This window comes from Simochromis diagramma, unplaced genomic scaffold (genome assembly GCF_900408965.1).
Source record: "Simochromis diagramma unplaced genomic scaffold, fSimDia1.1 OVJJ01000603.1, whole genome shotgun sequence".
Classification (NCBI taxonomy): Eukaryota; Metazoa; Chordata; class Actinopteri; order Cichliformes; family Cichlidae; genus Simochromis; species Simochromis diagramma.
Genome location: NW_024387414.1, coordinates 13852426 through 13867027, shown reverse-complemented (window position 1 = coordinate 13867027; position 14602 = coordinate 13852426). Strand labels below are relative to the sequence as shown.

General features: G+C 41.8%; 1 protein-coding gene across 1 annotated transcript in view; it reads left to right on the top strand.

Annotated features, from left to right (window-relative positions):
* The first annotated feature begins 8108 nt into the window (after positions 1-8108).
* The window catches only part of smyd3 (SET and MYND domain containing 3), a 95185-nt gene continuing 88691 nt past the window's right edge, over positions 8109-14602 (top strand). The window contains exon 1 of the mRNA XM_040012100.1: positions 8109-8330. Coding sequence (XP_039868034.1) covers positions 8167-8330 — 164 coding nt within the window. The 5' untranslated portion in view covers positions 8109-8166. The remainder of the gene's footprint in view (positions 8331-14602) is intronic.

Sequence of the window (14602 nt, the reverse complement as noted above, 5' to 3'; positions counted from 1 at the left end):
CCAGGCTGCGTTTTGTAAGACTGTGTTTAATGTTGCTTCACACCCAGTTTATTCAGACACCGCTTGTATGAATTCTCCAGCACCTGTGACTGCACCTGAACTCACCTTTCCTAAGACTGCTAATGTCAACCTGGACAACTTAAGAGTAGCAGTTTTACCAAGGTCAGCCTGCCATAAGTCTCGGTTTTCTAGAACCATGTCTGGTACCATAAACCTGGTTTTCCCCGTGACTGTTACAGCTCCTCTGCTCTGCTCTCCGCCTCCAGTTCCCAGGGAAGCTCGGGTCCAGCTTTCCCTTGCACCCGTACCAGCTCCTTGGGTGGGGGTGGCTGAGATCCAGCTGGTCCCTCCTTCAGTTCCCAGGCAAACTATGGCTCCGTTCATCCCTGCACCCGTACCTGCTCCTCGGGTGGGGATGGCGGGCGCCCGGTCGTTGCCTGTGCCTGTTCTGGTTCCCCGGGTGAGGGCAACTGAGACCCTGCTGACTCCTGCACCCATTTCAGTTCCTCAGGTGGGAGCAGCGGCGGTCCAGCTAGCTCCTGCACCCACACCGGCCCCCAGGGTAAAGGCAGCCAGAACACAGCTCGTCCCTGCGCCTGTATCTGTTCTTCAGGTGGGGATGGCTGGTGTTCGGCCAGGCCCAGTACCCGTCCCTGTTCCCCAGAGAAGAGTTGCTGAGAATCGGTTACCAGCTCTGCAAGTTCAACAACCATCACTACCACCAGCACAACCATCATCATGACCACCACTACAACTTCTGTTTCAGTCAACTGCCCAGCCAGTAACTCAGCAATTAGTGCAAGCACCAATTCAGCTACCTATGCTGCCAGGGGTTTCTGCACCCTCTGGCCCGGCAACTGCTCCCCACAATCTAGGCTCTCACATGCAAATGGCAACGACAATGATCCAGAGGAAAGGCCTTCTCCAGAGTGTCAAAGTACTTTGCATGGCAAAGTGAAACAGCATTAGGTGGTCATTCCCAGTCACGGTCATGGCTCCTGGTGTCTGTGCGCTGTCACCTTTGGAGCTTGGCACGCTCTCTTCGTCCCTCGATTTCTGTTCCAACGCGGCTGTGGCCGCAGAGCACATCGTACACCTTAGTTGTCTTCCTCAACGTCAACGTAGAAATTATTTTATTTTATTTTAAGATTTTGCTGTGCGAAATCTCCTCGTGACAATCCTTTGGAAGCCCAGTGGTGCAGCCCACTGTCGCTTGTCTGCTGCCCTGGAGATGGTCCCTGCTTCTCACGGGTCCTCTTGAAGCGTTCTCTCCCAGTCATGATCTGCATCTGCGCCTCAGTCAATCCTTCCATATCCCTTATATCACAGTCCCTGCAATTTAAAATGAAAACTTCCCTGGAAAACCCTCTTTTGCCCTATGTCAGCTTAGCACTGTTAGACATGCACAATAAAGTTGTGCATTGTCTCTTAAAAATTCCAGGGATTCTCCCCTGGAGTAGTTTCCCTCCAGGCCCTGTCGTAAGAAAAAAAAACATTAGCCAGCGGTGTGTCCTGCTGTAAATCACGTGATTAGATCCCACGATTAACCCTCTGCTGTGGAAAAAGTGATGTAGATGTTAGCGCAGCGTATCTGTATGCACACTTTCTCACAGTGACATTTGCATTGTAAACAATACAAGGTCATGAATAACACACTGCTGGTAAATTCACAAAGACACAGAAAGTGGCATTTAAGAGGCAGTCGCAGCAGTTTTCATTGCCCAGCTCAACAACATCAAACTGAACCTGAGCCAGCTGATCACCATTGGGTACGTTGATTATTTTATGACACTGTTTGTTAGGAAGTCATGGATGTAGTCTTCAAGAATCCATTGTAACTGGTCTGGTTGCTCTGTAGAGTGACAGCAACGGTCTCCAGCATAGGAGCAGCAGGAATCCCGGCGACAGGAGCAGTGACGACTCTCTTTGTTCTGACTGCAGCCGGTTTACCTGTGGGGGACGCTTCCATCCTTGTGGTTATAGGTTCAAGGTTCAAGGTTCTTTATTTGTCACATGCATAGTTATACAAGTATAACACACAGTGAAATGTAGCCTGACACGCTCCTCGACATGTGCAAAATACTGACATGGGGGACAATACTGAATCTTTTCACACACCCATAGAACTTATTGTTTGATTTAGTGGCTTTTGCTTTGTATTTTACTGTTGTAATTTCACTGGATGGTTTAGAAGACTGACATCAAACAGAAGACTGTTAATGTGAAGAATCTAGTAAATGATGTACAGCGATACTACAGAGATATCACAATCTTTGTGAAGAAGTATGACATTTCTTTATTTAATTATTTAAGTTTTAATTGAATTGATATGACATGTACATGAACTGAATTCAAGTAATATATTTAGTATTTCTTTTTAATTAAAATTCTGTAATTAGTATGTTGTGTATTTGAAAATTTGATTTGAATAAGTATCAGGAAAATGTTAACATGTCCTCACTAGGCAGTGGGCAGTATCTTTATAGAGATAATGTTAAAAAAAAAAAAAAAAAAAAATCAAAAATTTGTGTGATGATACATAAACAGTGATTTGTGTACATTTTGAAGAAACACAAATTCATAAATATTAGTTTACCAAGATTCATTTTGAGGCAACTTACAATAGTAGACTAACATTCAAAAATGAGCAAAACCACATCTGGTACCAGAGACATTATATTATTATTCCAAAAGGACTTTGCTGCTGAACAATAGTTCATCTGTTTTAAACTTCTGAAAACAGGAGCACTGCAGCTGGTAGGCCTTTTACCATATACACTCTCTCTACACTCTTTAGCGGGCGACCAGCGGTGGTGGTCGGCCACGCAACCAGTACGCTGCTGTAGGTGCCGCAGGTTCTCTTGCTTGACCAACGATTATCTTCCACGCTTTTCGATCTAAGGCGATGGTTCTTGCCTGCTCAAGGTCAAGTCGAAGGGCCTTCAAATCATCCTGGATTTGTTTCATCCATGTCTTTTTGGTGCATTTCGATGCACCCTCCAATCACCCTTTTACCATATAGTTGGCCAATTATCCAAACCACGCAAAAATCACCCAAGTGACCATTAATCTGCTGAAAATATATCTTTATTAACAAAACAAACAGATCAAATGCTTTTCTTAAGTGTACCTGTGTCTCTGTCCAGAATCTTTCCAAAGTTTTTTTTTTTTTTTTTTTGCCTGTCCCGTTTGGCTCTTTTGCCATCAGAATTATTGTCTAAAGGCGAGGAAAGATGCCCAACGGATTTACTTTACCAAATTGACCATCCCAGCCTTGCCGTAATGGTCCATTTGATTCACCTTTTATTGTTTATTTTATTTTCACTTGCTGAATACTAGGGGTGCAACGATACTCGTATCGATATTGAACCGTTCGATACAGTGCTTTCGGTTCGGTACGCATATGTATCGAACAATACAAAATTTGTAATTTATTTTATCAACTTTCCTTCTGATGATGCTGTCTGTGTTGAGCGCTCAGTGAATCTGCGTTTGACTACTCCGCCTAGGCTGCACTGTCGAGCGCAGATCCACTGAGCGTTCAACACAGACAGCATTGTCAGAAGGAAGAGCGCAGGGCAAGCTAGCAGACAGAAGTTAAGCTCTCCTTGCAACATGGCAAATTGAACCTCCCCCACCCTCATTCAGATCTGGCGTTTGGAATTATTTTGGTTTTCATGTGATGTATGACCCTGAAGGTAAGCGCGTCATGGACTAAAGTAAAACAGTATGTTGGATGTGCCACGCAATGCTCAATTACATGGGTGGGAAGTAGTGTGTTAGTGCAGTTAGCTCATTAAGGTGTTAGCCGTCTAGCCCCACGCACAGGGCAATCAGGGGTAGCTCATTAAGGGAGATTTGCCGTGTTGTGGCGTTAACGTCATTTCAACGAGATTAACGCTGACAGCACTAGTGGGAACACAACGAATATGACTGCACATTTACACTGACATCAACCTAGTGCAAAGACAAGTGGAAGCAGACAAAAACAACAAGCATGCATGCTACAAACTTTACCCGAGTCATTTAGACAGCCATTAGCACATGATTCTCCTTATGGGGACCTGATATGTTTAATATTGTGGCGAGCTCAGACAAGGAGGAGACGGAGGTGTCGTTTGGTCTTGCTTCCCGTGAGCTATCCAGGGAGCACAGCCGTTTATTGACATCTGCAGAAGAACACTGCCGCTAGCTAACTGCTCAGTGCGGCAACCGCATAGCAACAACAACAACACACAGGGCGCCCTCTGACCCCGGAAGGACACACCGTCGCAGCGAGAGGGCGTCACCCGTCACTATGGCAACATAAACAAAACATAACTGTACAAACAGAACCCTGAACAGCCCTGACCCGCTACATAGCCCCCACCTAAGGGGTCAGTCGTCCCTGACGACCCCATTACCCCACACAAAGTCCTGCAAATGTCCAGGTGCCTTCTTTTGGCGCACCGGCCGGTCACAACCGGTGGGGGAAAAGTCACTCGGGTCAGAACATGGGGTGCCACCATCATCCCACTTCTGACACCAATGTGGCGAGCTCAGACAAGGAGGAGACGGAGGTGTCGTTTGGTCTTGCTTCCCGTGAGCTAGCCAGGGAGCACAGCCGTTTATTGACATCTGCAGAAGAACACTGCCGCTAGCTAACTGCTCAGCGCGGCAACCGCATAGCAACAACAACAACAACAACACACAGGGCGCCCTCTGACCCCGGAAGGACACACCATCGCAGCGAGAGGGCGTCACCCGTCACTATGGCAACATAAACAAAACATAACTGTACAAACAGAACCCTGAACAGCCCTGACCCGCTACAATATGCTGCTGAGAATATAGCCCAGAAGAAGCGTATAGTATAGCTTTTATTTTGGAAAGAGCCATTTCTCTGTAATAAACTCTCTTTTCCAAAGATGAGTGATTCCTCAATCAGATACAGGGCTTGCAAAATCGCTAGCCCGACGTCCCAGGGCTGGCGATTTTTCCAGTCGGGCTACCAAAATCTATCTCTGCCCTGCCCGTCGGGCTATTGTAGGAAGGAAAAATATATGTCAATGCTTTTGCATTCTTTCAGAAATGTAGCTGGGTAATTATGTAATTGGCATCGGTGAGCCACTGTCAATATGTGACATATTGAAATCGCGTTTGAATTTGCGCTTGTTATTTGCTTTCACTTTGCAATAGCGTGATTGGTGAGTGATGATAATTTGCGCACCAATTCCTCTGACATCATCTTATCAATCGTTAGCTTACTATGCAAATATGACAAGTGAAATCTCCCGCAGCAAGCTTAAACATATGAGAGGTTGATCACGCAGAGAATCACTGAGCGTTATGTGAGTGTGTGTAAAAGCAGCATGATATATATTTTAGTTCTGTTGAGCAAAATAAGACAGGTCAGGGTGAAGAAGTGACAGCCAAAGAAAAGCTTACCACAAAACGGAAAAGTTATGACAAATCAGACTAAGGCAAAAAGAAAATGCAGCTTTATGGTTTCATGGACAAAAGAATTTCTGTGGCTGCAATATGAATAACTGGGGCTGCACATAAGTGGTCCGCAGGTGCGCATTCGCAGTCAAAAAAAAAAAAAAAAAAACGCGCACAAGATATGAAGTTGCAACGCGTGTTTGCATACATAAGATTTTCTGGAGGAGGACAGACATTTGTTTAGAACTCTTAAAGATGTCGAAGAAGCAAGCTCCTTTAAGCAATTACTTTGGTGTTCCTCCACCTCCAAACAAATGTCAGAAGGAGTCCGAACCACAAAAGAAGCACGTATTCTTGGAAAAGTGGTTGCAGGAGGTGAGCTGGCTTCAAACAAATGATGAACGCACAGAGATGTGGTGCGGAATGTGCCGTGAAAATCCCACTCTAGCGGACAAAAACAGTGCTTTTTATATGGACGCAAACGCGTGTTGCAACTTCTTATCTGGTGCGCGTCTTTTATTTTGACAGCGAATGCGCACATGCGGACCACTTATGTGCACCCGTGTAAATAACATAATGTTCTGCCGGGTGTGTTGTTTCTCTCGATTTCTGAGTCGACAAGCGCCTTTGTTACTGGGACCAGTCATTTTAAGAAAGGCCCCATTAGAACCCATGAGAAATGCAAGAAATGCATTATTGCTCAGTCTGCAATATCTTTCCCAGAACAAACACCAATTGCAAATAACATACTAAAAATAAACCTGAAAAATCTGTTTAGAACAGCGTACTATGCTGCAAAGAGTGAACTACCACTGGCAAAATTTAGCAGTCTTTGCAAACTTCAAAAAGCAAATGGCCTAGATCTTGGTTCCACTTGTCTCTTACCCGTGACTTCAGTGGAAATTTCAAATTCAGGATCTGACACAGACTGATTCATGTCCTACACAGTTCTTACAAGTTCATAGAAATTTCTGTTCAATTAGAACCAAGTATTTGAGTTGATGATTGTAATTTTTATACAATGTTGTAATTTGTTTTTCAACAATTTTTTGATTAATGTTTTGTTTCCTTTACAATATTATACTTTAATGTATAATACTGTAAAGGAAACAAAACAGGAAACAAAACGTCAATCAAAAAATTGCTCTCTTTTTTTATTCGGGCTACTTACATTTATTTTGGGCTACCAAAAACTGAAGAGTCCCTGCCCGAAGGGCTACCAGGGATTTTGAAATTTTGAGAGCCCTGAGATATATTTATTTTTTTAATTACTTTTGTTTCAGCAACATTAAATTTAAAAACTGTACTTTTGAGTTAAAATATATATTTATAATTTTAATAAATGACAAATTAAAAAGGCATGAACATTTTTTTTGTATCAAAAAAATATCGAACCGTGACACCAAAGTATCGAACCGAACCGAACTGTGAATTTTGTGTATCGTTGCACCCCTACTGAATACGGGACAGACTTGACTGGGGGAAAGAAGGGGAGAAAGAAAGAGGGAAAGAAAAACAGCTGAGAAGAGAGACGGGGGAGAAGGGCAAAAAACAAAAACCAACAGAATAAGCAGAGAAAAAAAATGCATATATCGATCACCTGGATCACCTGTTGAGAAAGAAAAAAGAAAACAAGCAGAAGAAAACGAGAGTAATAGAATAAACAACATCACAATGATATATGGGAATATGACAGTAAATACTAAATATTAAACATTATTGTGCAGCACGTAAGATCGACAGCACACAGTGTGCTTTGAGGTAGGAGCCAAAAAGGGTGTAGTTTGTGTGTGTGATCACCCGTGTGTACACCTGTGAGCATGGACGCGCTTGTTTTTTTTAAAAGGTTCCCTCATATAATGATCTGCTAGAGGGTGTGGGGGGGCCACAGCCCCGTCCTCCAGGGCATGAAGCAGGTATGGAGGAGATCAAAACTCCAGACATCCAGAAGCCCCCAGAACACAAGAGACCAAGGAAGACCAAGAGAGGGGCAGCCGCGCCACTGTCCCAGGACTCCCTCAGACATCGGTGCATTGGTGGTTCTTTGTGTCCGGGGATGGGCGTCCAGGTACACACTCCTTGGCGGCCGCTTATCGGGGCCTGGAGCCTGGGGCTTGCTCGGGCCACTTCGGAGGTGGGGTGCCCCCGGCCCCTCGGCCTGGGGCTCGGTCACTCAGGCACAGCTGGCTGCCGGCGGAGCTCACGGGCGCGTCACTGAAACCCCCCCTGGCTTCTGCTCCGCGGCTGCTGAGTGACCCTTCATCTGGGACTCTCCAAAGTTTTGCTAAAAGTGCACAAATATTACACAATAGAGAATTCAGAAATCACATTTGATAGTGCATACTTCATTAGTTCATATTAATAAATCTAATAACAACCATACACAGCATTACCTAAAACCAAACTAAAATTAAAAGGGAAGGCATTGGTTTATTATATTAGTGATATTAACATATTATTATTAATAATGTTTATTGACATTTCTATGCCATTTACAAATACCGTCTATGTTATATCTAAAGAAAAGCAAAAACACTAAATAAAAACCAAGTGTTCAAAATAATAAACTGTGAGGTGCACATACAGTTTGGAAAGAAATAATAATAAAAAAGAAATACAAAAAATACGAAACAATCGTTTTGCATTTATATGTAGTAAAAGCGTGTGTACGTTCATGTGACGTCATGACGCAGCGTTTATCACGGATGTAAACACGGAAGTTTGTTTCACGTGGAGGGAAAATCAATGATGGCACCGATTCTCGAGCGTTTCGTCAGCCCCGGGAAAGGTAACGGTCTCCGGGCAACGGGCAGGATACGCAAAGGAGAGCTGGTGATCTCTGCCGAGCCGCTGGCCTGCTGCGTGTCCAACAGACTGGCCAAAGAGGTCTGCCACCACTGCTTCACTCGGTAAGAAGACCGGGGGTGCTCGCTCTGTCAGTGTGCGAACAGCCTTTTGTGGAAAGGAAACGCTGCTGGGTGGTTAGTAGTGTGTGTAGTTAAAGTGGAGGCAGTGTGATGGTTGAGGACTCGCTCTGTGCTTGTGGGAAGATTAAATAGGTAAATGATTCCCATCTATGTTAGTTTGAGTTTACCGAAGGTGGTCTATACGGTCTACTGTATATCATAGACTGTATAGTCTTTATATATAAGTGGGTGCATGGGTACCATGGATATTTCTTGTTCATAATAGCTGCTAAATGATAACATTAGTAGATGTAGTTCTTCAACCGGCCACGAGATGGTAGCAAGGCTCCTTCATGGAGGAGGCAGACTTCAGTTATGATAATCTGACAGTGAAATTTATAACAGGAAAAAATCTTTATAAGTGCTGTAAAAACAATAATATCAACAATATCAACAACCATGAACCCCTTCTTTGTTAATGGGGGAACGAATACCAAACCAAGCACTTCATGGTTTACAAGAAGACGGACTTTCTGATCCAAAGTTCAGCTTCACTTTCAATATATGTAAATTTTTCTAGTGAAATGTTTAACATCATTTGTCCCATCCACGACACAACATTTGGTCTATAAGATCTTTATGATAGATCAATATTGATTTGTTTTGACTGTGACTTTCTTCTTACGAATACAGTCCAAGTAAAAGGAGTTCTGGAATTACTTTTGAGATAATTTTCTCATGTCACTCTGACCTCAGCCCATAGTGTTATTAATCTTTTAGTGTCTGCATATTTGGAGCATATTTCTGATTTAACTTGGCATAATGTACAAAGGGTTGCACTAAAAAAAAATTACAGTAAGTTTGTCTAAGGCGTGCAATAACTGACTTAGTATAGAGTTACAAGTTTTCACAGGACTATATGCAATCCTGGGGAAAACTAAGTGCACCCCTACTGCTACGATAGGAATTAAATATAGGTGCACAGGTGTGCTTATCAAAAAAATGTATATGATTGAGGTCAGCCTCTGTTTTAAGCACTTTTATAAAAGCAGACATTTTGACAGTTTCCTAGTCTGGAGCATTCAAGTCTGTGTTGACACAATGCCGCAGTTTCCCAAGAGTGGAGTTCCCAGCAAATTCACAGTAAGTGCACAGAGTATGTGCAAAAAAACCCAAAGAGCCATGCCTCAGACTCTACAGGCCTCACTTAACATGTTAAATGTTGAAGTTCAGTTAGAGAAAGGCTGAATATGTGTGACATTTTTGGAAGGGGTTATGGTAGAAAGTCTCCTCTCTCTATATAAAAGTACATGGCAGTATGGCTTAGGATTGCAAAGCTGCATCTGAATAAATGACAAGACTTCTGGAATAATGACCTTTGGAGAGAGGACGAACCATATTGTGTTAGAAAACTTGGAAATGTTATTATCTTTGCGTTCATGACCAAGGACTCAAAGCCAGTAATATCTGTTGTGGCTTTTGTTGGTTGTATGATCTAAACATGTACTCTTGTTTAGATATAGAATATGCATTAAGAGTTAGTATGCACTATCAGTTGATATGGGGCCTCATGTTGGGTCCTTTATTACTGCCTGATTCTGAAGCTCTGTCCTTTATGCTGATAAATTAATTTGTCATTGGGATACCAAGCAGCAAACTTACTGCGGTGTGATGTTTGTCCACATGTATACAGCACTAAATTAGCCTCAGATTGTTTTTTGTACTGACCGAGTTATCCTCTTGAAATTATAAACAGTTTCTCATTCTCATATCAAATTCATAATTTTTTTTCATTTTTCCTGATTATATGTGGGAAGGTACACATTATCCTTTATTTGCATCAATCTGATGACTTGTCCTTGGTTTCATCTCATTTGCTGCTGTTATTTTTTTTTCAGTTTGATGCTTAATGATAGCACTGTGGTTTTCTCTATTGTAGCCAAACCTACTTAATCAGGCTAAATGGACGTATGTGAATTTAATGAGGCTGCTAAGGAGAGAAACCAGTGTGCTAATTTCTGGTGCAAAGTGATAGGTTAATTACTGTGGGCTATAAACAGTACATATATGAGCCTAGGAAACAAATGAATAGAGACAGTCTAGCAACGGGATCACATCAGCCGTGATGCCAGTGACTCTCATCAGTGGACAGCACTCGCGTTCAGCCTGGGCCTCTGTTTTTGTGTTGTATTGTGTTGACAGACTTGTCCAAAACTAGCTTTCCTGTCATGGCTGGTTGCAATGATCAACACAAGAAGTTATTGCAGACATCTTCTGAGAGAATATTAAAATACACATGTTTAAACAAGAAAGTAATGCTTTTTAGACAGTGTACTCACTCTTTAATACTGCAGTCAAAATTACTATCTCTTCTCACACTGTAATATGTATCTGATGAAATAATAAATAGTATTCAGTTTCATGGTCAATGAAAATGAAATCTCCTGATCTGTACCCCACCATCAACACATACACGTAGATGTGTGGGTAAAAGTCTCTGCAGTGATGTGAAAAACGGTCTGAGCTCACCCTTTCTGATTTTGTATTAATTTTGCATATTTGTCACATAGTTTCATATTTGTTATTACAGCTCAAATAAATTTAAATATGAGACAAAGATAACCCAAGTAAACACCAAATGCAGGTTTTAAATTTTGATGTCATTTGTTAAGGAAAAAATCGTTTGTGATAAATGGCAGTGAGTCTTTCACATCGCTATGGAGAATTTTGGCCTGGTCTTGTGTGCAGAATTGTTTTATTTCAGCTGCATTTAATGATTTTTGAGGATGAACCACATGTTTCATGCCAAAGCATTTCAATCTGATTTAAGTCTGCACTTCGATTCATTTTGTTTTCAGCAGCAAGGCAGCCCTAGACCATAATACTACCACCACCATGTTTGACTGTTGCTGTGATGTTCTGTTTATGAGATGCTGTGTTCATTTTACAGCAGATGTAACAGGAGTTAATCTTTCTAAAAAGTTCAACTTTTGTCTCGTCAGTCCACAGAATATATAGAATATATAGAATATATATAAATATAAATATATATATATATATATATATATATATATATATATTAGGGGTGCAACGATACACAAAATTCACGGTTCGGTTCGGTTCGGTTCGATACTTTGGTGTCACGGTTCGATATTTTTTCGATACAAAAAAAATGTTCATGCCTTTTTAATTTGTCATTTATTAAAATTATAAATATATATTTTAACTCAAAGGTACAGTTTTTAAATTTAACCCTAACCCTTGTGCGTGTTTTTTATTTTGACAGCGAATGCGCACCTGCGGACCACTTATGTGCAGCCCCGGTTATTTAGCTCGTCATATTGCAGCCACAGAAATTCTTTTGTCCATGAAACCATAAAGCTGCACTTTCTTTTTGCCTTATAGTCTGATTTGTCATAACTTCTCCGTTTTGTGGTAAGCTTTTCTTTGGCTGTCACTTCTTCACCCTGACCTGTCTTATTTGGCTCAGCAGAACTAAAATATATATCCCGCTGCTTTTACACACGCACTCACATAAGCTCAGCGATTCTCTGCGTGATCAACCTCTCACATGTTTAAGCTTGCTGCGGGAGATTTCACTTGTCATGTTTGCATAGTAAGCTAACGATTAATAAGACGATGTCAGAGGAATTGGTGCACAAATTATCATCACTCACAGATCAGTGCTGTCGCTCTCTATACACAGTTCACACGATTGCAAAGTGAAAGCAAAAAACAAGCGCAAATTCAAACGCGACTTCAATATGTCACATATTGACAGTGGCTCACCGATGCCAATGACATAATTACCCAGCTACATTTCTGAAAGAATGCAAAAGCATTGACATATATTTTTCCTACAATAGCCCGACGTGCAGGGAAGAGATAGATTTTGGTAGCCCGACTGGAAAAAATCGCTAGCTCCAGGACGTCGGGCTAGCGATATTGCAAGCCCTGTATCTGATTGAGGAATCACTCATCTTTGGAAAAGAGAGTTTATTACAGAGAAATGGCTCTTTCCAAAATAAAAGCTATACTATCCGCTTCTTCTGGGCTATATTCTCAGCAGCATAAGGAGAATCATGTGCTAACAGCTGTCTAAATGACTCGGCTAAAGTTAGTAGCATGCTTGTTGTTTTTGTCTTTGCACTAGGATGATGTCGGCGTAAATGTGCAGTCATATTCGTTGTGTTCCCACTAGTGCTTTTAGGTTAATCTCGTTGAAATGACCTTAACGCCACAACACGGCAAATCTCCGTTAACGAGCTACCGCCGATCGCTCCGTGCATGGGGCTAGACGGCCAACACGTTAACGAGCTAACTGCGCTAACACACTAGTTCCCACCCATGTAATTGAGCATTGCATGGCACATCCAACATACTGTTTTACTTTAGTCCATGACTCGCTTACCTTCAGGGTCATACGTCACATGAAAACCAAAATATTCCAAACGCCAGATCTGAATGTTGCAAGTAGAGCTTAACTTCTGTCTCGCTAGCTTGCCCTGCGCTCTTCCTTCTGACTGCTGTCTGTGTTGAGCGCTCAGTGGATCTGCGCTCGACAGTGCAGCCTAGGCGGAGTAGTCGAAACACAGATTCACTGAGCGCTCAACACAGACAGCAGTCAGAAGGAAAATTGATAAATAATTACAAATGTTGTATTGTTCGATACATATGCGTACCGAACCGAAAGCACTGTATCGAACGGTTCAATATCGATACGAATATCGTTGCACCCCTAATATATATATATATATAAATATAAATATATATATATATATATATATATATATATATGGAATACCTGTTTTTTGGGGGGAAAATGGCCAAAAACACACTGAGGACCAAGTTGTATGTGCCAAATGTGGAGCAATCCATTTGAACTTAAGTAGGACAGTTATCTTTCTTGGATTTCTGTCTCATCGCTGCCTTGTTAAGGAAAGAGTGGGTCATCACTGTGCAGGCTCCAGTTGTGACACAGCAGTGACAGTCAATGATCAGTACATTTGGCACCGCAGCACATCCACTTTATCCACGGTTAATGACGTTAATGTGGGGGATGGAACAATTCTATTCACTTAACTGTCCAAGTGCCCCAGAGATACATGCTGCACCTCACACTGCTTTGTTAGAGCAGCAGAAGACTGTCGCCGTGTGCCAATAGCTGCAGTGTATGCCTCCTCTGTCAGTTACTCAAATAAAAGCTTAGATAATAGAATAATAGTAAAGAGATAATAAACAATCTGCTGGAATGTAAATATGCTACATGAACTAACTTCAGGACAGGGCTGTTTATTTTCTCTATTGTTTCTTTGTCCAAGCTGCTTCCTTTGCATAGTGACAAGATGAAGATGAATCAGCCAGCAGATAAGAGGGAATGCAAAGGTTATATAAAATAATACGTTTATTATGTCAATACTGGAGATAGTAAGTCAGCCATTATAGCAATTGTTTGAAAGTAAGAGTCATGAATCTTAAAGCTAGAAAACTAGTGTTTATATGTAAACATAACATATAACAAGTAAAAGTACAATAAAGGGAAAATAAAGAACCATAGAAATGAGGCAAGAGGAAAGTAAGAGAAAGATAAACAGCCAGAGAGCAAGAAGTGGGAGGGGTGACTCATAATACAGTACAGATTTAAGTTCCTCCACAGCCCAACGTATCATTGTGTCTTCCTTAGATCCCTGCATTCAAATTGTGGACAGATAAAACAAGTGACATCATAGAAAGTAGGCAGCCATCGCTGCTGAGTAAGCAACTGATGCTGTTTCTACCTTGTGGCGGCCAACTTTGCAGCACTCGTCAAACCAGCTAAGAACACGTTTCTGCACCTTATGCAGTTGCAATTGGTGCAAATCGTTTAAAACCATAACCGATGGGACAGAAATATTTAATTTTGTTGACAGATTGTCAGCAAATTGACTTTAATTTAATTGATTTAACCATCCTCCAAAGCTGTTATGGAGTCATATACATCCTAATTCCATCCTACTATGTTGATGGTCAGGAATCCCAGAGGACTGTTTAATCATGTCCCAACACCATGTAATCAAAAGCATGGCTAAGGTCGAAAATATCTGTCATCCACAGTGGAACAACTGGCAGTGGGAGGTACGTTTCTTTCAAAATCTAACTTGGAGACTGTTCCTTTGAGTCTCACACAAAACCTTGAGTAATGGGTGTTTGTTAAGAGGAATCTACCATGGGACATCATAAGTCTTCACGGCAGTATCCAGCAGCAAACTTTATAATATAAAATTGGACATTTTAGC